Here is a 27,763-nt window from a genome sequence, read left to right on the forward strand (position 1 = left end):
GCTAATAGGCTCTATGAAAATAAATGAAGAAACTACCTTTTTTTTAAAAAAAATAACTAGAAACCATTTTCTAATTTTGTCATGCAAAGTCAATGTTACTTGCTTCCTACTCTACAAATCTGTCACAAATTATTCTAGGCCTCACCTTTCAATTAGATGGCTGCCATCTTCTACATTATACACTAAATTTTCTAGTGCTCACTGCTTCTCTACAACCTTCCTTACTTTAGTGTTGTTCATTTTTTTGCATATATTTCAATACTATTTATTTTCTTTAAGCAAATAAGGTGATATTCTGCATACATTGCACCTGTCGCATACTTAGCAGAAAATAAGGAATTGGCTGCTGAACTGATATTCCATTTCTATAATAAGTTTCAGATATCACTGTGAACAGTAAATTACTGCTATTTCTTCAGGATTGGAGAATAAGTAGAGATAAGCATGGATGTAGGGGTTCTGACAATGCTGAGGCGATGTGCTGCAGATCACAGAAGGGTATATATATGATACAATTTACTTTGCACTGCTTAAGTTTGGCGATGTAAAACTCAAGTGTACTTCTTCAAAAATTTTCCTTTTAAAGGATTGCAGAAGTGCCCCTTTAATGTCCTTGTCTGGGGAGGCAGGTGATGTCTCAGTACTGGGAAGCAATACAAAATGACAAGTAGGGGCAAGATTCATTGGACTTTTCTTTTTCAGAACCAATTAAGTCTGCTCCTACCTCCAGAACTCCAGCCAATGTCAGAAATGGGCAGACAAAATCCCAATAGCTACTGAATTCTCAGTTAGCCCATCACCTCCCACAATGTTAACAGGTAAATGAAGCCTGACTATCAGCATCAAAACAAGTTAAATTAGAAAAAAAAATATCACTTCTCAAACATTTTAAAACTAGGGTACCCTATACATTCTATTAAGACTATTACACTTCTGTTTTAAAAACAATTATATGAGATACAACTTTATGAGCCATGAATGTCAAAAGTTCTAAACCTATTCTTTCACGCTGACCACCTACATTCCTTTAGGAAACAAACTTAAATTCTCTTCCTTGCTTTCTGCTTTGTGCAGTATTTGATAATCTATCTCCATACATATATATTCATTAAAAAAAAAAAACAAAAACAAACGAAAACAGCCCCACCACCAAAACCCGAGAAAGTCAACATAAAGAGGTAAGCATAATGCTATCCTAATATTAGGCATTATTTTGTCATTCCTATCTATAGATTTACTAAAAATATTTAAGTGGTCAAATAAATAGGTTTACATGCACTTGGTCATCCCATTAAACATTTGGATTAGTAAGCCTCACTATTTAACTGTATTTTGCAAATGTATCTTGATATGATTATAATGAGAAAGACCTTATACCTGCTTCCCCCCCCCCCCCAGGATACATAAAGAACCTTGTAATAAGAAGTTAGAACACTATTTATCTCAAATTATTATGTAAAAGTCCACAAGAATTGTCAATGACAGTACATGAGGCATTAATTTCTATTTTATTTTCAACTGCCAGCATCATCTCTTAACTACTGATGAAAACAGATGGTCAAGAACAAAGGCTCTCAACAATCTGACTATTTCTATCTACACAGAGGGAAATAAATTCTTTTTGACATTAAATCTTTCTCTTTTTACCGGTAAGACTATCATTGACATAAATACAGCAGTTAGCTATGTTTAATTATTTGCATGTGAAAGTACTAGAATATGTAGAATATAAAGAAATTATCATATGCCTTTCTGAGCAGCAAAACACGAAGATAAAACCCTGATTAGTTCTTAATTGTTTCTTTTTGTACCAAACATTATAAAAAGGATTTAAATTAGAAATTAAACGGGAAGTTTTAGCTTTTCAAGAAAGTTTTTTGATTGAAATCTTGCACATCATAAATCTTTTTTTGTTTTTTCCCCCTCAAACTCAGTTCTAACATTTTTTGTTGAACTACTTTTGACAAAGGAATAGGTACTGTCCTCAGGAGAGAAAAAGAATTTTCAACTAATTCTATACCTTCGTTCAACTGTAGTTAGCAAAAGTATTTTGATACAGAATAAATCACATTGCTATGCACCTAAGGAAAAATACAGGGGAAAATAGAATTCCTGATTAAAAAAAAAAAATAAATCTTATAGCAGCATCTTAAGCTGAGAGAATAATTTACAATATCAGAATTCTTTCCTAAATATATTATTTTCATCTTCTTTTCAAATGATTTTTTAATGCACATTGGCAAGTAGTGCTTCCTTTGCTGCTTGATAGTAGGCTGTGTTCCTTAGGAGTTGGAAGGATGAGAATATCAGGTACTTTACTCTCACTGAGAAGCAGTATTTAAAACCAGTGCAGTCAATGAGCTTTGTATGTTTTGGAATAGAAATTATCATTATTCATATATTTACTTATGTAAATATTTATTTATATATGCTATATATTCACATACAAAGAAACTATGTATGTACAAACATATATTAAAATGATAAATATATACACATACATGTATATCATAACTCAAATATCTCTTTTAAAGATTTGTTAGTGTCAGGCTCATCTTACTGCAATCACATGAAACTAGCAAAAGTGATTCTTCCAGATGTTTAATACTTATGTATTGCTTAGGCAAAGGGAACAACAACAACAAAAAAAGGAAATACTGCAATACTAGAATTTCACAAGAACCATTACAAAAAATAAAAGGAATCACTGATGTAAGTGGTTATCTGACCAAGTGTACAATGCATAGCAAGAGTTTTCGGTGTCTTATGAAATATGGAGATTTATTTTATAGGTGTCTTACTAGATCATTACATACACTTCTACTTTTGCATTAGAACTGCTGGGTCTTACGCATGCTACAAAAGAGCGGATGACAACAGAAGTTAGAGGAGGAATCAGAAATTAGAGGTGCTAAGAAACAAAGCCACTGGCTGAAATCTAACACAGAAGGCACTGGTGTTGCTGCTACCAGTACAGGAATGTTTGCTCAAAAATTAAGAGTACTTAACTACTATGACATTTATTTCCACTTATAATAGTGCTTATCTTATGTGACTATTGACTTATTATTTTCACCTGAGAAAGACAGCAAAAAGCCTGAGCATTCTGTGAAAGGAGAAGAAACCCTAACAGGCCAGCTTGGAAATAAAGAATAAGAAAATACGGGTGTACCATGTGTATCTGTAATCACGCAGTTTCTAGATCTGTGATTGCTAGGTATTTTACTTTGGCGTTGAGCATGAAAGTCCATAAAATTCATGAAATCATTAACTTAATGAAAAGTGAACGATGCCAGTGAGGAGTTTAGTTTACCAGACAAGATTTGGTTAAGTAGGCAGCTCAGATTAGAATTGTAACTTTAATCTCAGCTGTGAAGAGATAGAGAGATCCTACGTATTCAAGGTATGCTTTCCAGTCTAATCCCACCTGAGCAATAAAATTAAACTAAATTTTGTATTTTGCAAGTTAGGAGTCACTGGCTACAAAGCAATACTCATTGCCAGGTTCAGTGCATGCAAAACACTGCTAAAATGTTGCAGAATACTCTTTTTAATTTCTTTGGTCAGAGTCAGAAGCCAATAGATGTATTGGAGAGAGATTTGAAACTGATGAAAGTACATACAAAGAGTGCCTAAAGCGCCGGCATGGCAACCCTTCCGACGTACCTTAGTACTTCAGTAACCGTTTCCCTGCTGCACCTGCATACCATATACAAGTTTTGTTCTCTTTTCTTTCACTTCGTCACATCATGACAAGAGGCTATTTGGCTCTGAGGGCTCATCACGGGAAGTATACGGAAAAGGCTCTTGTCCCCCAGCCTTTAAATTATCTTCTGGTAGAAGGTTACTGTAGACTTGCTTCTTGTCTCCAACAGGGTAATGGATGTGGGGGCGGGGGGGAAAGTGGCAGGGAAAGCTTTTAGACGTTTTTAAAACGTCTTTAAACTTTAACTTTTTTTTTAAAAAAAAACAAACAAACAACCCTTTAACAAACCTTTTAGTAGTAATTTTCTTGAACATCATTCACGTATGGCTGTGGACAAGGCCTTTTTTCTTTTCCTTAGGAGATCAAGATCTTATGGGGTCATCCAGAGACCAAAAGAAAAAAACCTGCTATTAAATTCTATGAGATTGAGTTGTAAACAATTAACATGTTAAAATAATATTTAAAAAAAACTACTGAAGTGGGCCAAGGTTTGCATTCATCAATAAAAAAGTCAAAACACTCTTTAAAATCTAGCACAGTGGAAAAAGACCTCTGAGGCTGGAGCACTGCTAGGATAACGAGGAATTCACGGCAGCAGGAAAAGTAGACATCCAGAGGGAGCAGAGAATACCAAGCGTACACTTTAATACAAAAGCATATAGAAAATATGGGTGAACCTTGACAAAGATCAGGCTCTTTTCTAGTGGATTCGTGTGTCATTATATATATAATATAATACAGTGTGTGTAGAGTGACTTATGTCAGTCATGGTAACATGACATACACCACTCAATGACATATATATATATCTATATACAGGTATATACACACAGAAGTGCTTCATACAAATTATTTGTACCAGGTCCAGTCAGTGGCTGCTGACAAGATCAAGAGCAGGTGAGCAAATAAAATTGCTGCCGACAGTAGTGGGTACCACTGCCATTACCCGGATGGCAGTGAGAACGGGAGCTGAATATTTAATAGCTTTTGATTCATGACCTGTCAGTCTTATGAAGACACTGAATGTAAGAAAAGTCAATACAGAACTCTACATTGATTTTTCTCTGTGTTTACCACATCAAATATTGTCTTGCTCTACAAGATGGTTCCTGATTTGAAACGCAATGAAGTGCTGTGAAGTGTGGAATACATCCTGCTTGCCTATGGAGTTCCATAAATATTAGTCTTTCATTACTTTTACGTACTCTTATTCTGCTAAACAAAACTGTCATTCCACTGTTCTTTCTGGCTCCCATTAAAGCTGATCATGTTCAAATAAGAACAGTAAGGATACTGTTCATATAAGAGCTCTACTGAAGGTTTTAAGCACAAAAAACCCAAGCTTGATTTATAGAAGTGGGTATTTTTAGGCTTTTTTTAGGTATGGAGAAGAAACATAATTGGTATATATAAACAGTATTGAATAAATAAATCAGAATTTGTACATTTTGCTTGTACTACTTATTGCTTGTACCCAGGGTAGCAAAATCCAGGTTATCTAAGACCATGGCGTAAGCATAGGTAACAGTAACATACGCCTTCATCCTTCAAACATATTAAAGAACTGTGGGAAGACGTATGGCCTCTGTGCTGACCTAGGGACACTTTTCTATCAAAGCAGCCTTTTCATACTTGTGCAAAGGCTGTTGTCCACTGAGATGACATTAGGGAGCACAGTGGGACCTTACAACATCTGTTTTCATGTGTTGGATCTTGCTGTCTCCCAGGCGTGCCTGAGGGGACTATCTAGCACATCATCGCCTGGGTGGCGGCAGTGGAGTGGCCAAGCTTTTCCTGGGGGGACCCAGAGGAGAGAGCCTGAGAGTGCTTGGAGGAAAGTATACAATACAGGAGAAATCTTTGGCAGAATCAGATGGAGTCTGATTGTAATCACAGTCAGAAGACTGAAAGCTTCATCTGCAGTCATGTCAGTCCAAAGGCTGTCTTGTGGCTGGGTTGCTACCTGAGCTGAGCTTAGGTTTGTTGAGTCTAAAATGGGACACATCTGCGGTGTTGAATAAAATCCTGGGTTCAGGGAAAAACCCTTAATTGAGCAGGTATGGCCTGACCCAGCACCACTCCTTCAGAGAGGAAGAAACTGCACTGTTCATATTATGTGTAGGTATAAGCCACAGGAGTCCAAAAGTGCCTAAGATTTACCTCACCCTCTGAGACAAGTCAAGCCTAGTTGAAAAGAAAGATCCAAAGATAGAAGCAAGAACTTGACAGTTACAGGTAGCCCATGCTGTCCTTGCTCTGTGAAATACTGACTTTATTCGGGGTCGCCCTCAGAGTGGGAAGTGCCACTGCTATGAATACATCTCGAAGAGAAATAATCTGTTGTGACGCGGAGAGAGAACGCAGCCAAGTGCTGAGCACCACCAGTCGCCTAATTCAGTTCTCTTTCATCAGGACAGTGAAGTTTCTAACTGTGATTAGCCCCCCAAACAGTCTGTTGTAAAAACATACAGAAAACCTTCATGACTACTATAGGAATATAGGCCGTGCAACAATACGCTACACAAATACAGAGATAATGACATAATTTTGCCTTTTATTAAAACATGGCTATAACATTGGATTGAATTAATTACTTCCAAAGTAGAACCAACAGCAAATGGGCCCACTTTAACATATATTAAGTGGACACCTCTGATATGCTGTTCCCACTGCTAGGTCAATGCATAGACGTGCTAGCCTCACTAGGAAATTTTTTGGATGGAGAATGGTGGGCCTAGAACCTGGGTGAAGGTTAGCCTTGTATTAATAGATATTAGATGGCCCACTAAAAGACCACACAAGTTGGGGGACAGCTTGGTTAGTTTACTCTTTCAATCAGCATCATCACACCTGGTTCAGCAACATTGAAGGGCACAGAACAATAGCAACTACATTCAGGTATTGAAGATACCTAGGTGAGAACATGTTCACGCAGTATGCACACATATACTCAGTTATAAATTAAACTTGCAGACTGATACTATTGTCTACTTCCATCTAATTCTTCACCCTGGTGTTGACATCAAAAGGTTGAAATTCTTCAACAATACTGAGCATCCCATCCCCACTGAAAGAGCAGATGTTTCTGCACTCTCTTAACTTATGTTATCCAAACTGTGTGGCAGCCTATTTACAAATAATCACATTCCTAGACTGGCAATCAAGGCCAATAACCTGAGGAAGCAGCACATTTTATTCAGCTTCGGAGTTTTAAAATGTCATTGATGGCACAAATTTTGAAAATCCAAATTACAAAACCTGTTCTCGAAGTCTGTACACTTTGTGGGTAGTTGATCACACTAAGCCTGGCCACAAATTTTATTTCCTCTTCACAAACCAATGCAACGGACATTTTGCTGTCCTTCGGTTCTTCTGCAAATTGAAGAGCCAATTCTTACAGTAATGCAAACACCCATGCACTGAACTCATTAATATGAAACACTACATTTTAATTTTCAATATGCTTTAATTAAGCTGAATTTAATAGAGTGATGAAACTGTTGGAAATTTTGATATAAAACTTTTGCTTTAATTTAAACTAGGAAACAGTTAATTACGCCTCCAGATAACCAAATGCTTGAGGAGAGCTCCAAAGCTTAGACATGGTTCCAAATCTCAACAAACACCCTTTCTTTATTGATCATTTTATTTCAGCTCTACCAGTACCATTAAAAGAATGTCAGGTTTGTGTCACAGCCAGTCTCAGTCACATGTTTCTAAGAAATGGTATGGAAACTCAGCTATGTTTGACAATGGTTTGGCGTGGAGATTTAATTTTCATGATTGTAGTTAGCATAAACAGCACAAATTACCATTCATTCTGAACATAATACATATTTCTAGAATGCATTATGAGATTTTCTGTTTCAAGATATCTGGGCAAAGTTTTGTGATTATAGTAATTGTCCCTCAAGAGCCTAGTCACAGTCTGGTTAACAGAGAGAAGGAAGAGATTGTGAGCCCCTTCATTTTACTGGCAAACCGAAGACGGGGCTCTGTCATAGCTACATCCCAGGAAAGGACAGATTATTAAGTTGATAACATTTGTCTAACAGTTCTTTCTCCTTCATTCTTAAGCCATAACCCTATGTTTATGCTTTTTTTAAGTCAAAAAAGGTTGGAGAAGTGAAAGGAGTTGAAGCAAAATCATTCTCCTTTACATGAGAGATCTTACTTCTTTATTTCCTCCTCTAAGAAGGGACTGTGCAGAAGTTTTTCTACGTTATCTAGTTAGACATCAAACTCTCCAGAGTAGGGTCTTTTTCTTTTTAAGCATCTGAACAGTCCCTAGGAAAAGCTGTCCAGCCTTTGTTGTGACCTTTTGGTTGGCATGGCTCTAACGAAGAACAATGCCAAGAGAAGAGGAAATACAACAGTGCTAAACTACTCTGACTACGTTTGCGGCCACAGTATTTATCACAGAAACCCTGTGCATACAAATCTCTCATTCACAGAATCATTCTAGGACAAATATATGGATTTTCAGTCTCCAGAAATAAAGTTGTAGCATGCCTTATACTACGCTTATATATTATATGCTTCAAAACCTCCTTTCTCATTACAGAAAAGACATATGTTTTCTGACATATTTCACTTGTTAGAAGTGTTTTGCAACCAGTTCTACAGCGCTCTGGATGCCACACTGCTTATACAACTCCACTACATCTGTTTCAATTAATGATAGTTTCCTTGGAATGGGACATAAGCCAAGATGGTGACACTGACAACCACTATTCAAGGAATGGGAAACATTAGAAGAAACAATAGGACAGCACACATGAGTAAAGAATTCAGTTTAAATGGATTGCTGATGAATTTGTTCAACACCAAAAACAGTTATGCTTTCATTTACAATCACTTAATTCCAAATCTCTTCTGAAAACAAGCATTATAATGTTTTGAATACTTCCATGCAGTGATTGCTTTAAAGTTTATTTTATTGGATCCCATCTGATGTAGCAACTTTAGGCCTGTAGCAGAGCGAAAAGGTCTCCTGCAGAAACCTCAGATTTCACTTGAGAGAAGAAAATACTTATCTACATTAATATGTATTTCTACTTACTCACAAACTGCAGGGAAGGACAAACCCACAAAGGCACTAGACAGATATTCTGTATACATTTCATTTGCAACTCCTTCCAGGTAGTATTTCTGCCACGTATCCTCCTCAATCTGAAACACAGAAACAGAGATGCAGAGTTCTAAGTGAAACCAAAAGCTTTCTCTAAATTTTACAAACCACCATTAAAACACGAACCAGATTTTAACAAATAAGCCACTAGACTGCTACAGCAACTAATATTGCTTATTTTTACAGGACTTCCTGGAATGTCAAATAAATAAATAAATAAATAGAGTACATGTAGTCAGTAAATCAAGTATCCTACGTAAAAATAATACACCCAATTCTTGGCGAGCACATTCAGCATGAGGAGAAATAAGGTTGTAGAGAGCTTGAGGAAAAAAGTTTCTCAGTTTTCTCTTTCTGAAAATTCTCTAGTGAAATGGTTGCATTATATTGCTATTTGTGTTTCTCTAACCATTATTTTCTCATTGTTTTGAAGTTGATCGGCAGTCAAAACTCATCCTTTAAACTTTTTTCCCCCCCCTTCTCTGCATCTATAACTAACAAGGCAGTATGAGGAACATATACTGAAACAATTTCAACGGTTATCAGTGTTTAGGACAACAACTGGAGAAAACCGTTACTGCTAAATTCAGAAATCTTTTACTGTTGAAGGTATGAAGAAAAACAAGTCAGAGGTGCTACATGACTACCATCAAAAGCTCAATACATTTGCCAAAGCAGAAGTTTCTAGTGATATCTGAGATGCACATGCAATGTCACCTAGCTTCCAGCTGCTACCCTGGGGTCCGTGGATGCCACGTCATATCTATAAAGCTTATGTCTCGGACATTCTATGAGGTCTTCAATTAGTATCAAACACCTATAATTAAGGTAACTGGATCAAGCTACTTGGTATCCATCAGTAGGAATAGCACTATACTTCAGAAGAGCAAATACCAAGCCAGCTGAAATGAAATATGGCCTACGCTGAAGTTGTTCGCTGCTGGAATCCCAGTTCTCTATATTGTAATTCATGCCCTCATCCAAAGTTCGAGATTTGACTGTCGTTCCCAGTGCAACCTTCCTAAGCAAACTAGGGAAACTGCCACAAATGTGCAGCCTAAAATACTCAAGGCTTCACATCAAACAGTTTGTTCCCTACTTATTAGGTCGCATTAAAATAGAGCAAAAATGTAAACCACAATGGGACGTTCCTGCATGTAATTATCTCTTTATATTTCTTCACAAATTGTGCTATATAAATTGTGAGAAGAGAGAAATTCATATTTTCAAGAACTGTACACAGCACCAAAACTATATGTATGATAATACAGTACCTAAAAAATTCAGCAAGAAACGTAAATTACATCACACTAGCAAACATACTGTGACATATTTTTTTTTTTTTTAACATTTTACATTACCACATTTTCACTAACCAGATTCTATCTGACTAGATAGTAAATAGGAAACAAGTAAAAAGAGATTGAGAGATCAGAGACTTTAATTTTCTTACATAAGACATATGATTTTACAGATTATGGAAATACTTATCTTGTAATTTAGTGCATGCCTAAAACTGTACCTTATTCTTCACAAAAAAATAAAGTCTTAGTTCCACTGTTTAGGTAACCCCACTATGGTCTTCAGATTAAAGAGCAGAAATTGGGAACAGTATTGAGATGAGATGTGAAGGCCAAAAACCCAGCATAATGAGGAAGTATTTTTTTAAAAAAAACTATCGGCAGAGATTTGCAAAGCTACCCAAAAGTTTTAAGTACCAAATACCAACTCATCTGAGAAGGACTTGGATGACTATCTCTCTTAAATATTTCACAATTTGTCTAAAAAAAGCTAAAAAGTTTGTGGAGTCCTATTAATTCCCCAAGAGTCTAGAGGAGATTTTTCTTGTTCCTTCTTAGCCATTTTTATTGAGCACTTAATATTTTCTAAAAGCTTTACATTATAGTTATGTATTCTCTATTCTTACTTCAGTTGCAAATCACGAAGCTCACAATACCCCACAACATAAGAATTCCATAGAAATGCAGCAATGATCATCTTCCCACTTCCCCCCCCCCCCCCTCTTTCCCCCTCTGCTCTTTTGGAGAGCTGTCTTCATCCCTGCTTCCCTGCTCGCAGTTCCAGAAGTCTCTGCCTCTTTCTCTTCTCTACCATATTGTGACCTAACATCACCCACAATATCAACAGAACTGCTTCTCTAGGCTAATGTCCTGTTTATCTTGCTTTCTATTTCCTTCAGCTCCTTCATCCAAATGGCGATATGAGCGTGCCTAACTAAGCATCCTTCATCTCACTCCCCCATTAGCAGCGTTTCCACCTCTTCTTTCAGACTCCTCTTTTAGGCTCATAACGTGGTTATCTCCTCCACCTGCTTCAACCCAGGCACTTACTCTATGCTTAAACCATATGGACCTCTTGTCTTCCCACTAAACAGGATATTCTGTGAAAAACTGTCTAAATCATGTTAGGAAAAAAATTCACCTTTAAAAGCTTTAAGGGACAGCAAGACCAACTCCACGTCAAACCAGCTTTTTATGGATAGCTAGTACCAAAAAAAAGTGAAGGATGCCGTACTGTTGTCTATACTAAGCTCAGTGAGCAAAACCAGGATTATATTATCCATTACCATGAAATAAAGCAACAGCCACGTTAAAGAGTTCAGAAAGGGAATTACATCTGAGCCTCCACGGTCGCAGAAGCACATGTCAGGAGTGCTGTGTCCCAGCACCATATATAACAGCTACAACTCTGCTAATTGTCTAACTTATCAAGAAGCATTTTCATACCACATCCACACACAGCTTGTCTTGACATGCTATAATCATGATAATGCTGAGCTTTTCAAACTCTTTCACAACTTAAAAGCACCTCTTCCCTGCAGCAGCCTGATCCACGGCTCACTTAAACCACCTGAACCTTCTCTACTGATTCTGACACGCTTAGGAGCAAGAGTTGTATTTTATATGTTTGCATTTTTACCTTACAGCTTGACTATCAAACTGGGATTCACCAATCATTTCCCTATGTTAAACTACACACTCTCTTCAAAAGGACTGGAATTTTTTTAAGAAACCTGTGAAATATAAATTACAATGAATTTATTTCTTTTAAATGTTCTTCTCCTGTTGACAGGCTGCCAAGGAACCAGTTACGTTAGTACTAGAGAAGTACACAACGGCAAGAAGAAATTGCAGTATGGAGATGTTCCAAATCATACATTCCCTGACAAGCGGGCTGCAAACAATCAGGAGAAATTTCTTCCACAGAAACTGTTTCACCATTCAGAGACCATGTGGGATGCTAAAAGCGATTTGCATTGTGTTATTCTCCACCACACACAGAGAAGTCATACCATATTTTTTTATAAGATTTTTATTTATGTGAAGCTTGCAAATGTTGCTGATCAGCAACTCTTTATATACAGAAAACAGATACAAGTGCAGGCTTGGTGAAAAATAAGAGTAATGATAGCAAAGACATGTTTGTAACTTATGGTTTATTTTGTGGCTTTTTCTTAGATTGACACCACCTGGGGTTGGAAAAAAAAATACAAATACATTACGTGTTTCTCTTTTCTACTTTCTTCCCTTGCTTTCTTTTCTTTAGGCAGATGGCTTTGATTTGCAGGAAGGAATTGCAGATCAGACCTATACTTAAGCACTCACCCTTAGTCAAGGGCCAAGAAAGGACTGGCAAAAGCCAATCTCATTCACAAACCAGTGATGAAGCTTCATAGATACTGGTCAGCGTTAAACAAACCTTCACGATGTGACTGGAATGCTTAAGATATGTTCTGTTAGTATACGATGAAATGTTGATTAATGAATTTAAATAATTGCTGGTGTTTGGGATGCTATAAAATGTTATTATAATATCATGAAAATAACAGACTAAAGTTGATCTTTGCATTTTATCTCTGCCTGAACCATGACATTTTCCCTGTGATTTCAAAGAAAGAGGTGGTCACCTGCCCCATATTTTTGGAAAGGCACTGCTTGGTGGTCTGCTAGAAATAAAATTATATTAAGAACCTCCAGTATTCAATGTTTCTTTTCTATTTCCTTGAGTCTTGCAGTTACCCTGGGTTTTAATAAGGAAAGTTCCACAGATAAAAATAATCAGTTTCTCCCATAATCCATTTAAGTAAGGTACTAATTTTGAAATCCTGAAAGTGAAAAAAAAAAAAATATTTAGGACTCATCGTGTTCTTGACTAATTTAAGCCTTTGCGATGATATTTTAAAGTCTGCTGTTGCATTTGACCTCCAAAACTGAATCTCTAAACAAATCTGATTCTTCATCATCTGTGTTTATTTTCCTTTAACATACTTAACCACACCTTGAGTGTCATCCAGTCCATTTCTGGACTTACCCTTACTTATCCACTACTTATCCATACTTATCTATACATTAAGAGAAAGTTGCCAAAAATTAACTGTTAATGTACAGATGAAATAATCTGTTCCATATGCACCTATGAAATGGATGTTTCACGTGTCATTTGCCTGAAAACAATGGGCACAATAGTTAAATGTTATGTAAACTTTACAGAAGCACAAAGAGCTGAATTTGGGGTGAGTTTGGTTCAAGACACGCTGATCAGGGCTACCACAACAGTCACTCAGTAAAACTATGAAAGTTATTTATCTGGTAAGCAAAATTTATACATTGATTTTAGCCTACCTGAATATATTACTGTGCTTACAAAGATGAAAACAACCTTGATTTTAACTCAAAAAACAAAGAAAACCTACAGTAGTTGCAATTATACAGTTCTAAAGATAATTTTGTTACTGCAAATAATTTCTGGTCTATCTTACTTCGCTTGCTGACAGCAGAATCTGGGTGTTCGTATTTTCTACATTAGTACATACTAATACCGTTGAGACAAAGAAAATAGATTTCATTTCAGTGCAAAGCTTTACCACAGAAAAAATTTTCTTGTTGGCTGAACAAACACATTCCAGAAGAAAGCATAAATCTATCCTTATTAAATATTGTGGGTTCCAGGAAGCCAAATGGACTAGTTGAGTTTTGATACCAGAGAGAGACAGCAGGTTTGATCTCCTGTTCATCGTTATCTCTGTGGCTAACTGCCAGTTTGAGAAGTTCGGAATTCAGATCATAAAAATGGTTTGGGTTGGAAGCGACCCCTTAAAGACCATCTAGTTCCACCCCTCCTGACACAGGCAGTTTTCACTACACCAGGTTGCTCAAAGCTCCATCTGACCTGGCCTTGAAAACTTCCAGAGATGGGGCATGCCATCCTCAGATAAAACCTTTATTTTTTACTGGAAAATGCTGTCTTGGTAACAAACGTTGCAAATAATTAAGCAGTCAAAGACTGCTTTGGAATGAAGGGGTGTGTCTTTGCTGGCAGAGTAATTAAAGCAGAAGGTAATGCCACCTGGTACTTAGAACAGGATAAAACGCAGCAGAAAAGCTGCAGAGGGACAACACAAGAACACCAGGAGACACCAAGTACACAGACACAACAGCAGTGAACCGCTTCAGTGTGGGAAAAATAAACATGAAATAATCTTGATATTATTCAGTCCTGCTATCATTTATTCTTTTCCCTTTTGCCTCTTCTCATTTCTTGCATGTTACTTCCATTTTCATTTAGCCTTACGCCTAGGCCTCTCTAGATCTTATATAACTTATCTGTGGAATGAAGGCACAATAACTGATCAAAGACAGTTTTACTCCCTCTTTTTAAATTTGGACCTCCTTTACTCATGAAGTACTGCACACCTCCAACATATCAGCAAGCAATGACACACGGCACTTCTGCACACTTTCCCTCACAGAAAATGAGCATCTGTCTTTACGAAAGATAAAAATTCCAAGATCCCTGCATGATCCTAAGGAGAAGTCATTGCAGGCCGTTCTGTTATTTTTATCCCTGAAGTTAAATAACTAACACACTTCAAGCTGATGCTGCAGCAACATGAGTAAATGTAACATTCTAGAAAGATAACGAGACAGCACAATTAGTGGTTGATGTAGCAACAAGGAATCAGTCACTATCACACTACAAATGTGATCACACTACAAATGACTAGGAATAAGTACATTGCATTTTCTTTTGACTTTGACACTAAGTCACAGCAAAAAGTTATCTCAGGATGCTGTCAGTGTCAGTACAAACAGTAACAAGTAATTTTTTTCTTCAGAGACCTGATAAACTCGAGAGGAATTTTTAACAAATAGCAACAAAACTTTAAGTTATTCCAATCACAGCTAGGAAGAAAAGTCAAGAGTTTAGAAGAAGAAAGGTAAACTTAGGTAACCTTTGGGCCTGACACAGTGTGCCATACTACCATAGTGACTTGAATCTGCCTCTTCCAAGTCCCCTCTAGTACTGCAAGCGCATGATTACCTTTCCCCGAATATGTTACACCACAATGCTGTCTCCTGGATAGTCATAAAACAAATTACCCAGAGATTCAATAGCCTATATGAAGAATAGCTGAAAAATGACATAACGTATCCCAAGAGAAGGAATCTAATTTTCATCTGTATCTTTTTTTAAGTCACAATGCTCCTCTCCTCCCCTCTATCTGTATATAGATAGAATGTTGTTATTGGGAAATATACTTACATAATACAATCATTTCCTAGTGAGAAATGGTGACAGAGATATGAAAAAACAATGCATATCTTGCAAGCACAACCATTAGTATTGTCAGGAAAAAACCTAAACCTTTAACACACCCAGCCCTCCCCCGCCGGCAGCGTCATTATCAGAGGTTCTGTTGCCCCAACTGATCGATCTTGTTCATAGCATTTGCTTCTCAGTGTAACGATAGAAATAGTCACATGAAACAGATTGAGCGTAACTGAACACGATAACGCTACATAATCTCTTCCGTCAAGATCTAAGTCTCAGTATTAAGAAATAGAACTAATGCTAGAGTTACAGCGTCACTTCGGAACTTCTCTTGCATTTTGCAAGGAAAAACAGGGAGAGGATGGTGGGCATGTTAAGGAACTGACACAACAGAAATTCATTTCTAGCACAACGAAAGCAGGTATTAAAGCCTGCTCCCTAGCATCAAATAGACTCAGCTCATCACCACCAAGGAAAGAGCATAAAAAATTACAAAGCCTTTGAGAATAATTTCAGACATTTGGAGGAAGATCATCCATTTTTTATTTTAGACATGTACTTGCTTTGATAAACAAATCTATCTAATTGAATAACAAAACCCGCACAAAAAGTGCAGCAAATGAATGAGCTAATTCTATTCATTATCTCTCTAGAACAGCCCTTGAATACTTTATTTCTATTAAAGCGATCTTGCTTTATTTGAGCGGCCTAATTTTTTGGTTCAGCATTCTGTCCCATTAATCAGTGTTTTGTCTAAGCTCAAGCAGTCCAGAAATTCTGAGTGGTCTTTCCAAAATTACAAGCTTTGTATCAAAAGATTAAATAAAGGGTTGTGTAAAAAACATGGAAGTTGTTACCTATTTCCTTTCTCAGATACATATAAAATGTTCTCTTCAAAGATGCCCAGAAGGCCACGTAGAGGAATCTTTAAAAAAAGAAAAAAAGCCTAGAAAATAACATCTTCACTGGAGAAATTTTCTTGGGCCCTTGCCAAGTTGTTTTCATCTACTTCTATCTAACAGAGGGACTCCTGCCTCCCTCTAGGCTCAGAACACTTCCAGGGCCTCCTGATGCTGAGTTTTACAATTATCTTCACCACCTCATCGTGGGTATTTTTCTAACAACACAGATGAGAAGAAAAAGAAAGCACACACAAAATATTTTTGATTGGTGGCTGAAGTTGCACATTGAAAACAATGTATTTAAAACATTTCCTCACACTCATCTACAACGCCCTTCCAGTCCACCTAAACTGGTGGAGTTATTATGCTTCTGATATGGATATCAAAATCTGACAGCAAGTAATTGGCTGAAAGAAGTTCATACATTCCTAGCAGAGAGTGAAACTTCTTCGATTTACAGTCTTCCAATTGAATTTCCTTAAGTATTATAAATTACCAACTACCTCTTTACTCAATTCCATTGTCTGCTTAAATCAAAGGTAACAAATATCCTTAGTGATATAAAAATTTTTACAACTTCCCGCAGTTCTTTCTGTATGCAAGAATGGTTTTTTAAAAGCAGTATGAAAAGGGTATGTTTTATAAAACATCAAATATGCTAATTAAGATTAGCTCTAATTTTAAATGGCAGATATATGCACTTTTTCATTGTCCCTACTAATGTAGAGTCTTGTAGTAGGTCAAAGCAGAGAGAGTATTCTTGAAATATTATGACAACTAATTCTTCTTTAGATGCTGGCCTTGATGGATTTCAACTCAAAGGCATATGGGCTCTACTATTAATACTTCCAAGTTCACAAAACCGGGCAGTATTTCTATCGAATTGTAATACAAAAGACAGACTGGTGTTGATCTATTCAAATGATTGCCTGAAAAATGCACTGCATGGCAGGCTTCAGCACAAGGCATGCATACTTTTATCCCAAGGACTGATACTATTTTCAACCACAACTGTTTTTAATTCCTCGACTCAGCGATTAAAAATATTACATTCAGGCAGACCTTTTTGAGACAGAAAGCCTTTGGTAACAGGCTACATTAATATTTGGTCTAAATCCTGTGGGGAGAATCAGGTAATCGCTTTATTATGCAGCCCCCTGAAGAACCTCAGAATAAACCAAGAGGTTGCATTGGCTCCCCACCCTCTTTTTAAAGCTCTCCCTCATTTGAAGGAATTCACTGTGCACACCCTACTCTCATACTTTAAAACAGTCCAAGGCTGCTTATGTGGCCAAAATAAATAGCAAACCAGTAGATGTGTTCCATCAGTGTAGGTAAGCACCTACTGATGTAAATCTGTGTGGCTATATCGCATCTCTCCTTCAGCCTTGACTAGAAAGGAATGTGGTGGGAGAAGTGGGCATTGCATACGTGTAGGTGTGAGAAACAGCTGCCAACAGAGCCCACAGAACATTCCTGCTCTCAAAATAACTTAGGAGAGAACTGCAACTGCTCTAAATCATTTTTCATATTTGGAATGAGGTGTACTGTCTTACCAATAGAGCAAAGACAAAACTAATTTGTTTGTGGACTTGTGTTACACTCAAGGGCCACATTCCACATTTTATTAATTTATATAACAATACTAACTCAAATTGGTTTGCATGGTTGTATACAGGGACAACACTTGACCACCTCTGCATTTTATTCCATTTACTTACATTTTGTAACGTTTTTCATATGGGTAAACTTCTGGTATACATTTCCTAATCCAAACAATACAGAAATCACAGTACAGTATAGTATTTCCATCTTTTTCTGAGACCATGCAAGTAATAAAGAATCTCAATTCCTTTATTAATACAACGATAACAGCCTGTGCTATAAAAAAGACTGGACTATTGAAGCACAGCTTACAGGTGTAAAGTTGGTGGTTTTTTTTTTTCCTTAACATACAGTTTGTTGTGCAATCTGTCTTTCTTCCTTTAAGTGTTTACAGAACCCTAATGTTTTTGAGCTGATTTTCTTTTTGTTCAGTTTGGTGCCAAAGGGAACATAAAAGATTCCATATGAGATTACATCGCTGAAAGCAAAAGGAAAATATTAGGAACAAATATAATATTTTGAGGTTTCTTAGTTTGTTTTACCTCTAATACTGGGCAGACTGTTTACACAAATCATTTTGCTGTAAAGCAACATATAACGAGTTAAATGTGTGCAATGTCATCATCAATCATGTTCATTTGTGTTTGATTGACCAAACAATTATGGCACATTAAATCATTTTCTAATCACATTACGAAGGAGGAGGAACGAACGCACATTTTGAGCTTTCTTTAAAAAAAATACAGAAGTTTCACTACATTTTCCTGGCAATCTCCTAACTTGTGGGAGACTCAACTAATAACGTTTGCCCAAGGAATTTATGAAGGTCTGACAGTACTTAAATTCGCTGCTCTAAATGAAAAGGGCTGGAAATTCTTCTATGGAATGGACATCTTTCTTTTCAATAGAGGCCTCTAAAGACAATTCCAATCAATGCCGTTCCTCTCCTACGATACACCGTTGATTCACAGCCACCACTCACTAATAGTTTTCTCTTTCAAATACAGGTTTTAGAGGGATACAGCTTGGAGAAAGAACATCCTTTCAGCTAAATCAAGAAACAAAACTTTTGTTGTCGCCAATTGAGTTGGATTCTCATGAAGAAATATGTCTTAGCATATTTATTTTGTTTTAGATTTCCATGCACTCAGAGATCTTTGGAAATGACAGCATGCATTTTTCTTGCCTAGACTATTTACTTCACTCTCAGTAAGTGGCAGAGATCTTTTCAACCAAAACTGCCCGAGTCTTGCATTCTCCCAATGCACTATATCACAGCATTTTTTTCTCCCAGTACCACCTGAAGATGAAAGTTGAAGTAACACAAGATAAGGTATGCCTGCACACTATGCTGTTTATAACTGTATATAATCACAAATACAGAAGCAGAACACACACTGATAGCTTCCTCCAAATCAAATGCATTGCTATATTTATGTTTATTCTGTGTATACAGAAACACTCAGATGTAATCTCAGTAGTGCCTTGCAAAGCTGAGCCTTCAGCTTAAAAGAGTTCATCAGCAAGATAGTCCAATCTGTCATTGTACTGAAATTATTATAAGAATATCTTATAGAACAAGAAAATATAGGATCGAAGGCAGGTAAGATACTGGCATAAGTGGTTAGATGCATTTTCTGGAAAAATGCTACCTTTACATTTGCAGTTTTTAACTTGTCTAAATATTTTAACTACAAATCCAGGCCATACCAGTGGGTGTGTCTGGTACGGTTCCCCCACAGTCAGACATTCATACACTTTAGCACTTTCTGAATCTCTCCAGTTTTCTCACTGCAATTTTAAATTCAGTATTAAATTAACTTGAATTAAGACTGGGGCTTCTGAAGATACCCATATATTTGGATCTCCTTATGACAAAACTAATCCCTTCTGATTTTAGAAATCAGAAACTGAGCAAAAGCTTCATGCTTACTTCTGATGTCTAGAGCAAGTTGATGAAACAGGTTGACTCAGTAATTTGGATACATTAGCATGACTGTTACAAGTGTGTGAGACTCCTGAGAGTCTTGGGTTACCACACCAGGCAAGAGTGAGGGAGACCAAAATCACCAACAAGACCAACAAAGTTCATAAGACATATAGTTTTCTTTTGGGATATAAGTAGAACAGATTCATATCCAAGTGACCATATGCTGATGAGTCATAGACAGTTCCTAAGTTTGGCTTTACTCATGTAAAAAACTTTTTTTTTTTTTTTTTCCACAGCATGAGTAAAGATGCAAACATCTTAACTACAGACAGCAAAGCACATGCAGAGCCCAGGCTTGTTTCTATATGGAAAACTGGCATTTTTTTGACTATATGTAATAATCCCGAATAGTTTTGACACACAGGAGTCTGCTGTCTCCAAAGGATACCTTTATGAGAATTTCAAGACTTGATAAGAAGTAAATGAAGACTCACGGTCCTGCACTGACATGTGCACCCCTATGAGAACAGTCCTGGCTTTCCCATCGAAGGATATTTAGATAGCTTTTGTTGCTGTTTACCTGCACAATGGAATTAAAGCGGACCACGGCATACCTTGCCCTCCTGTGTGTCCCATCCCATTAATACCACTCATGGGATTGGAAAGCGACCCTCCTTTACGTTTGGAATCAGTGCCCCGGAAGGGCACGCGGAAGGAAGCACTGATCACTGCAGCCAAGGCCTTGGTTCAGTAACTACGACTTCTGCTACAGAAGTCTGGGAATAACTGGGTTAAAACTTTGCCACCTAAATCCAAAAGAGCTCTTTGACCGAGGAGAAATAAATATATGAATGATGTTGTAGGAAGTTCAGGCTTCAGTGGCTTCAGTTCTGACACATGTTCCTTATTTACTCTCACAGTCAGAGGTTCCACTAGCCACTTGATGCTAAAAGACTAAAACGATCAGTCCTTTTTTCTGGGCGCTTTGTTGCTATATGGGACACATATAAATCATATTTTTTTTGTTTTAGCAGCAGGGGTTTTTCTCATAGATAAACATGCGGTTTGTCTAAAACAAAGCAAAACAAAACAGCAGAAAGGTCTCCCTAGAAATGGAAGATGATTAAAAAACCCCAACATTTAAAGGCCAAATGCTTGCTGAATAAAAAATAAGAACATAACATGACAGAACCTGGCTCCTTGCCCAATTTGCAGCAGAGAACTTTTGTAGTAAAGTGTGCACTGAGGTTTTTGTCTTACAAAATCTGTTAATGTGTTTCTATCTGTTTCATATTTGAATCATGTTCTCTACTCAACTCTCTGACAAACTGAATTGCAGACTAATACATTCTAATGAGACAAGACATTACCTTTATGAATGACCTCATAGAGAAGAGGTTGGCTAACATGGTTGAAAGGCCTGGTGCCAGGCAGCTCTGGGCTATGAAACCCAGCTTCAGCTCAGCAAGACAGATTGCATCATCTCCTTCTTTCCAGTTCCAGCTTGGGATATTTAGCAGATGGGCCTGGAAAACAAACAAACAAAAAAATATCCCATAGATGAAAAACCAGAAATACTTCCTCAAATCAGTACGGTGTTGAAGGAGATAGCAGTGAATGATTTTCTTTGTTACTGGCTTGACTGTTTCTGAGTACGCTTAAGTAGTCCACGTATTTTACACTTTATTGCCATGCTAAAAAATGTTCCAGTCTTACTAATTATAGAGAAAATATTTTGTTTCTCAAGCCATATTCTGGCTGTGACACACTGCCAGGTGGGCATCCTCACACCTGAACCACTGCATTTTGTAAACCTTTCCTTCCCTTCTGTATATTCCTTTTACAGGACTTTGAGCTTCTCTCTGACAGACAAAGCACACACATAATATACAGGAATCTGATACAACTTATATTACAACTCATGCGAAGCTGCAACCTATATAGGGCATTGTCATTTAATAAGGTATATGGCATCTTCTGTCTTTTCTATTTCATTCCTTCCACCCTGACTTGACTTAGTGAAAATTCAGCCTTTTTCCTAAGACTGCTATTTATAAGGATAGAATACAGCAGATCAAGACACACTGGTCAGTTAGGTATTGATATGGTTCAGTTATTGGCATAACTCTACTGGATTCTCTCTTCCATCTGCCTTGTACATTTGCATAGACATAAGGAAACACAGAAGCCTTTGCGCTTGTCTCCCTTCTTTACGTTAGAATCGCCATTCAGTGCTTTGATAACAGCTATTCTTGAAGACACATTCACTGAAAACACAATAAAAGATCTTTCCCTCTGAATCTCTTTAAAGCAGAAAACCACTTTGCTTGAGTTCTATAAAAAAAGACAGGCTCCTTCCATTCCCGTACAGGAGGAGAACATCACAAGCAACAGTAAGTGCTCTTGCTCTAGCCAAAGGTTGCCATGTGCAGGGTCTTGTTCGGAGGCAAACCTAAGTACCAAGATTATTGCATATTTCATCAGATGAAGGTCTACCCAGCCAAGCTCTGTCTCCAGCACTAGGCAGTGGTTGATGCTTTTAGAAATAATAAAAGAAGCAGGTCACATACGAGTAGCCTGTCCTCTGAAATATTCTTCCTAGCCCTGTTAATCAGCAGTTTATGGATTTTCTCATCTCAGAACTAAATGAATTAACTTCATTGTGTTTAAAGGCTACAGGTTTAGCATAAAAAGTTTGCCAGACTCCTTACTAAAGCAGATTGATAATTTTGATCCTCACAATATTTTTAGCAACAAATTCCACAATTGAACTATGTTTTATATGAAAAACACTTCATTTTATTTATCTTGTACCTGCTACTTTTCAGGTCTACTTTGTCATGTAAGTAACAGAAAACTCACAATATATCTCCAACAGGGCAATAATTCTATGCTTTTTTCTTCAAGTGTCCGCCAAGAACTGACTTCAGATGACCTGCCTAGGAGCCACTGATTTGTCTTGGGTAGTTCTAGTGAAATAAGCCGAGCAAAACTCTTATCAGCCGAGTGGTTAAAAAGCTTATCCGGAATCAATAGCAACTATGGACTATGGATACTGTAGCTTAGAGAATTAAACCCTAGACAATTACTAAGTGCCAAGATTTTGGTAACATCCCTTGCATATACAAATAAAACTGCATTACCTTGTTACTGGATTACACAACAAGGCTTATTAGGATGTTTTTGTTTGGAAAGAAAAATGCCTACTATTAGTGAGGCTAGAAAAACTGTGTATGAGCGAATGCAATGCAGTAAAAAACTCTAAAGACACTTTTAGTCATCACATTACCTTATTGTGATACTGCAACATCTGAGTGATAATTCTTATCTTCGGATGGTAATTCTTTATTGAAATAACTCTAAAAATAAAAGAAAAAACAATTAAAATAACTTCTCCCTGGTGGGGTATTTGGATAATATATCCCAATAGCTCTACTTTACTGTGTTGTCAAGTCCCACAATTAAAACTGTACCCTCTTCTTCATCTGCCTGTAAAGCATACTAATTTAAGTCAGACTTATGGAATACTTACACCTAGTCAAATTCAGTTAATAACCATCGGCTAAGACTAGAAAATATGAAACTTCAGGAATTACTCCATGGACCGGTTTTCTCCTACTGAATTTGCAGAAAGAGAGGCTTGTTTTAAGCATCTCTGTTCAGAGACTGTACTCATAAGCAAATAACACACTTACAACTATTATGTCATATTCACTGACTACCTTCACATCTTTGAATCAACATAATTGATCAAGTTTTCCAATGACGTCTGAAAAGAACCCATTTTTTTCAGTCCCTCCACATATTTTTTATTTATAGTTGCTAGACATTCATCATATTTAAACACCTTGAATACTGCTTTTGTTTGACATAAATCCACATTCAAATTCATCTTAATTCTTATGGGTTATTCCAAAGCTCAATATTGAAACTGATACCTGACTGCTGAATTTATAAAATATGTGGCTGCTTCCATAATCTGCAGCTTGTCTGCATTCTTAATTATTTAATAAGCCTAAAATATACTCAACTGTGTACAGCTTAAAAATGGCTGGAAACAAAAATACTTTAGAAATTAGTAGATTGATAACGAGTTACGAAGAGAGCAATTTACAATTTAAAAATGAAAAAAAGCATTAAGCAAAACTAAAGAGACAGGCTGAAAAAAATAATAGTTCTGTATATTACAAACTAAAGGTAGAAAAAGAAGATAAAACAATTTTTAAAATCCGATTATAGAATCATCACTTTTATAAGATTCTGAATGCCATAACAGCTTACAAGGGTGTTTTGTACCAAGTATCTTGCAAACTGCTGGTCTGGCTTGTGCTCTGAAGCTTAACAAAGCTAGAGCATGAAACAGCTAAAAAAAGTTTTATCCCTGATTTTAAACTTTTGGAAGGAGAAAACAAGTCTTCCTTCTAATTTTCCATTTCTTGCTGAATTGTTTAATTAAAAAATTCAGTTTTGTTGAATTAAATTAATTTAAATGTGAGAAAACACAAGAGAATTCTACTCTCAAAATAACACCTCTGCCTTTTATTACATTAAAAGTATTAAATTAATTAAGAATGCACTAATCTGCAATTGGAATATTTTTTATCGTATTTATGCAATTAATGTCAAACCCAAAGTTTCTCGCATTGCAACTCAAAAGCACGTTTGGAAAATGAAATTAGGCATATTTAAGCCCTGCATCTGCCACAGACAGTCACAGCTCTTGCGCACAATGAACTTTTTCCAGAGAAGCAGTTTTACTAATTTGCCTTTAATTTCTCCCTTTCCTTCAATTCACGGCATGCAGACATCTGTCAGGCCAGTGAAATTGGTTCATAACACTGACCAATTCTATGTTAGAGATTTTCAACGTATCACTGACATTTTAATTTTAAAAGGAGCGACTGGTCTCATGAAAACTAGGGCTGTATGAAGAAACCACCCCCAGTGGACTCGCTCAGGTTTGCTATAACTCTAGCTGCCATCTACTGACGGACTCATCTCCTTCCTTCAGAGGATATAAGGGGGAAAGCAGGACAAGACCTGGTGGTCCCTAACGTGGTAAGTGCCTTGTCAATCTAAGTAAGTAACGTTTGGTCTTTGGTGGAAAAAAGGAGGATGGAGCAAGGAGACCACTGTTTCATTACCATCATGAAGTGTATACCTTGCCATCCCCCCAGCAGTGTGGTTACTTGTAGAGGCAGATACACCAAGGAGCAATGAGGTATGAAGTGATTAAAGGGTCCTGGTGTCCCACAGTTAGCAGCAGCCCAAGCAGCCCATTCACTCACGAAACGCTGTCCAAGGACACAGCTGCATTCCCTCTCCCCTCACTTCTCGTGGGGCCGCATTCCGCTATGAACACTTCAACCCTAGGTCCTGCAAAATGACTGAGTACCAAAGATTGTGCTCCAAGCACCTCTCCTGATGCACTTTTTCTAAAAGGAGGTAAATTAAAACAGCTTAGATAGGAATTCAGGGTATCCTCCTCCATGAACTTTGGAGACAATCATGTCATTTGTCCACTAAAAACAATAATCTTGCAATGTTCTTCAAGTGCAACAGATGAGCAATAAAGCTGTGCGTGGCTGTAGCCTATCTGGACACCAGAAGTTAGCTTATCAGAGTTAAGAATCAAAAACGTATTAAAAACTAATGAGTTTACCTCATAATATTGGAGGCATCTTCAGCATCTGGGTCAGCGCAGTATTTATTGGCAAGGATTAGGCACGCATCTGCTGACTCTATCTGAGACACCAAAGAAAAAGCAACCATAAATAGCAACATCTCTTTCCAGCTCTTCTTTCATTGTAAAGTATTAGAGAATCCAACACTGCCACCACAAGTGTGAACATCAGTTCTTAATACTGCTAATCAAAACTGTTCCAAGGCTAACGTGACTTCACGTGCACGGCTGTAACAGCTCTCACACACGCAGCAAGCTCTTGAAACTTCCTGATGATGCTCAAACTCAGGTCAGTAGTTCAATTACTGACTCGCTGCATCATGAAGGTGTTAATGGACATATATTTTGTAACCAGATAGTGAAATTTAGACCCCTAAATCCATAGGAAGTTCCTGTTATACAAGTACAGCAGTCCCACAAGCCCTGCAGCTCTGTTTGGGAATTCAAGCACCTTCTGATCAGAGAGGGGAAGAGGAGGCTGAACTGATGATTTAGAATCTGAGCACCAGTTTTACAAAGCATGAGGAGGAGAACTGATCTGCTCACAGGACCTCTATGTTCACACAAAACTTAGCTCTACTTAAAGCAGTTGAAAAAAAGTATTTTTCAGTGTATACAACCAAACACCAACAAAAAGAAGGGTGGTATACAAAATAGCAACACACAATTTCACGGCCATAATTGGAACATTTTGTTCTGATGAACTGAAACAGTGGGTGCCGGACTACTAATGGTTACCAATTTCTGCAGACAAAATGGGCAAAACACATGACTGGAGCTCCAGAAATTGTTAACATTGCGCTAAAATATTCTTGGCTTAAGCAGCCAGTTTACATTCCATTAAAAAGAAGGAGAAAAAAAACCCAACAATAAAAAAACAAACCACAGAAGAGTTAATGCTGTATCTGACAGTTTGCTGTCTTTTTTTTTTTTTTTTTTTTTATTTAACTTTCATTCTTTGCTTTAAGAGTACAAAGTAATTTATCATAGAGAATTCTAGACAATAATACCATCTCATTTTAGCTACCAAAACCTTAAATTATGGTGGGGGGGGGTTTGGTGGTCCCCCCCCCCCAGGATTCTAAGACAATAGAAGAAGGGTTTGACAGGTGAAAAATTATTTTCTAATCATTCCGATGAAGGTAAGACAATAGTGTTTTAAGCGATTACTCTAAGACAATGTTCTATTATATCAAACATTAGTGTAAAATAGACTCTTGAACTAAACCCCAATGAAAAATTCATAAAGAGCTCAGTGGAATGGCAGACAACGTATCTTAAGTCACAGTCTTACTGTAGCTTTGAAGATTTAAAGATATAGGGAAAACAAAGTTTATAAAGGTAGATATTATAATCTACCAGACAAGCTAATGGAGGTGGATAAACAATCTTTTGGGGTTACATGAAGAAGAGCTTTACTGTATTTTTTTCCAAATAACACAATGAGCACTTTAAAAAAGGCAATTAGCAGAAAAGAACAATAGAGCCGTTACCTTCACTCTCGCCAGGTCATGGGGATTAAGGACTGAACCCTGATAAAATTCCACCTGAGTGAAGTGTCGTTTAAAAAGAGCTTCCAGCTCAAGGTTAGGGGAAATACTGCATTGGGAAGAGGAAGACAATACAAAAGCAAATGAAAAGTCACATTTCCATAAGCGCCCCCTTTCCTTCATTTATAACCCAACCCATTTGTTTATTTTAGGGATTCAGATGGCTGCTGGGGCTTTTCCCATGGTGCAAAAACTGCATGCAGTGCTTCAGAGACGCTCCAGTGCTTTCATTTCCTCACTTCCGTCCACAGCTTCTCCAACCCACTTCGTGGGGCTACCCTGCACCTTCACCGATTCCCAGTTTCTCACAGATGTGAATCCAGAAGAGTCAGTGCAAACATTTAGAAGCACCCTCACACAGCATTCTCGACAGAAATAGTCTAGTAAGACACTCATCCTCTGCATGTCCCCACCATTCTCAAAACAAACGATTGCATCAATAAGAGAGCTCAAAGCGAAAACACCAAATGGTGGAAAGGGAACCCCCTATAAGGGACCCAGTGGCCTGTATGAGCTACAGTTAAAACAAACATAATTATGCTGTGACTCTGTGTCATTTCATTTTGCCATAAACAAGAAAAAATAAACAAATCACAACCTATCATACAACATGCCACTAACCTTGTAAAAACCTTCTCTGCTACCACTCATTAAAACGGAAGGGATTTCCTAGCTACATAGTA

General features: G+C 37.3%; 1 protein-coding gene across 15 annotated transcripts in view; it reads right to left on the reverse strand.

Annotated features, from left to right (window-relative positions):
• The window catches only part of KCNMA1 (potassium calcium-activated channel subfamily M alpha 1), a 555,223-nt gene that overhangs the window by 175,091 nt on the left and 352,369 nt on the right, over positions 1–27,763 (reverse strand). For all 15 annotated transcript variants that reach the window (XM_080403227.1, XM_080403225.1, XM_080403230.1 and 12 more), the window contains 5 exons: positions 27,024–27,129; positions 25,510–25,592; positions 23,137–23,206; positions 21,218–21,373; positions 8,769–8,878 (listed from right to left, as the gene is read on the reverse strand). In XM_080403227.1, the coding sequence (XP_080259353.1) occupies positions 8,769–8,878; positions 21,218–21,373; positions 23,137–23,206; positions 25,510–25,592; positions 27,024–27,129 (525 nt within the window). The remainder of the gene's footprint in view (positions 1–8,768; positions 8,879–21,217; positions 21,374–23,136; positions 23,207–25,509; positions 25,593–27,023; positions 27,130–27,763) is intronic.

Source organism: Falco punctatus (assembly GCF_963210335.1).
Source record: "Falco punctatus genome assembly, chromosome: 9".
Classification (NCBI taxonomy): domain Eukaryota; kingdom Metazoa; phylum Chordata; class Aves; order Falconiformes; family Falconidae; genus Falco; species Falco punctatus.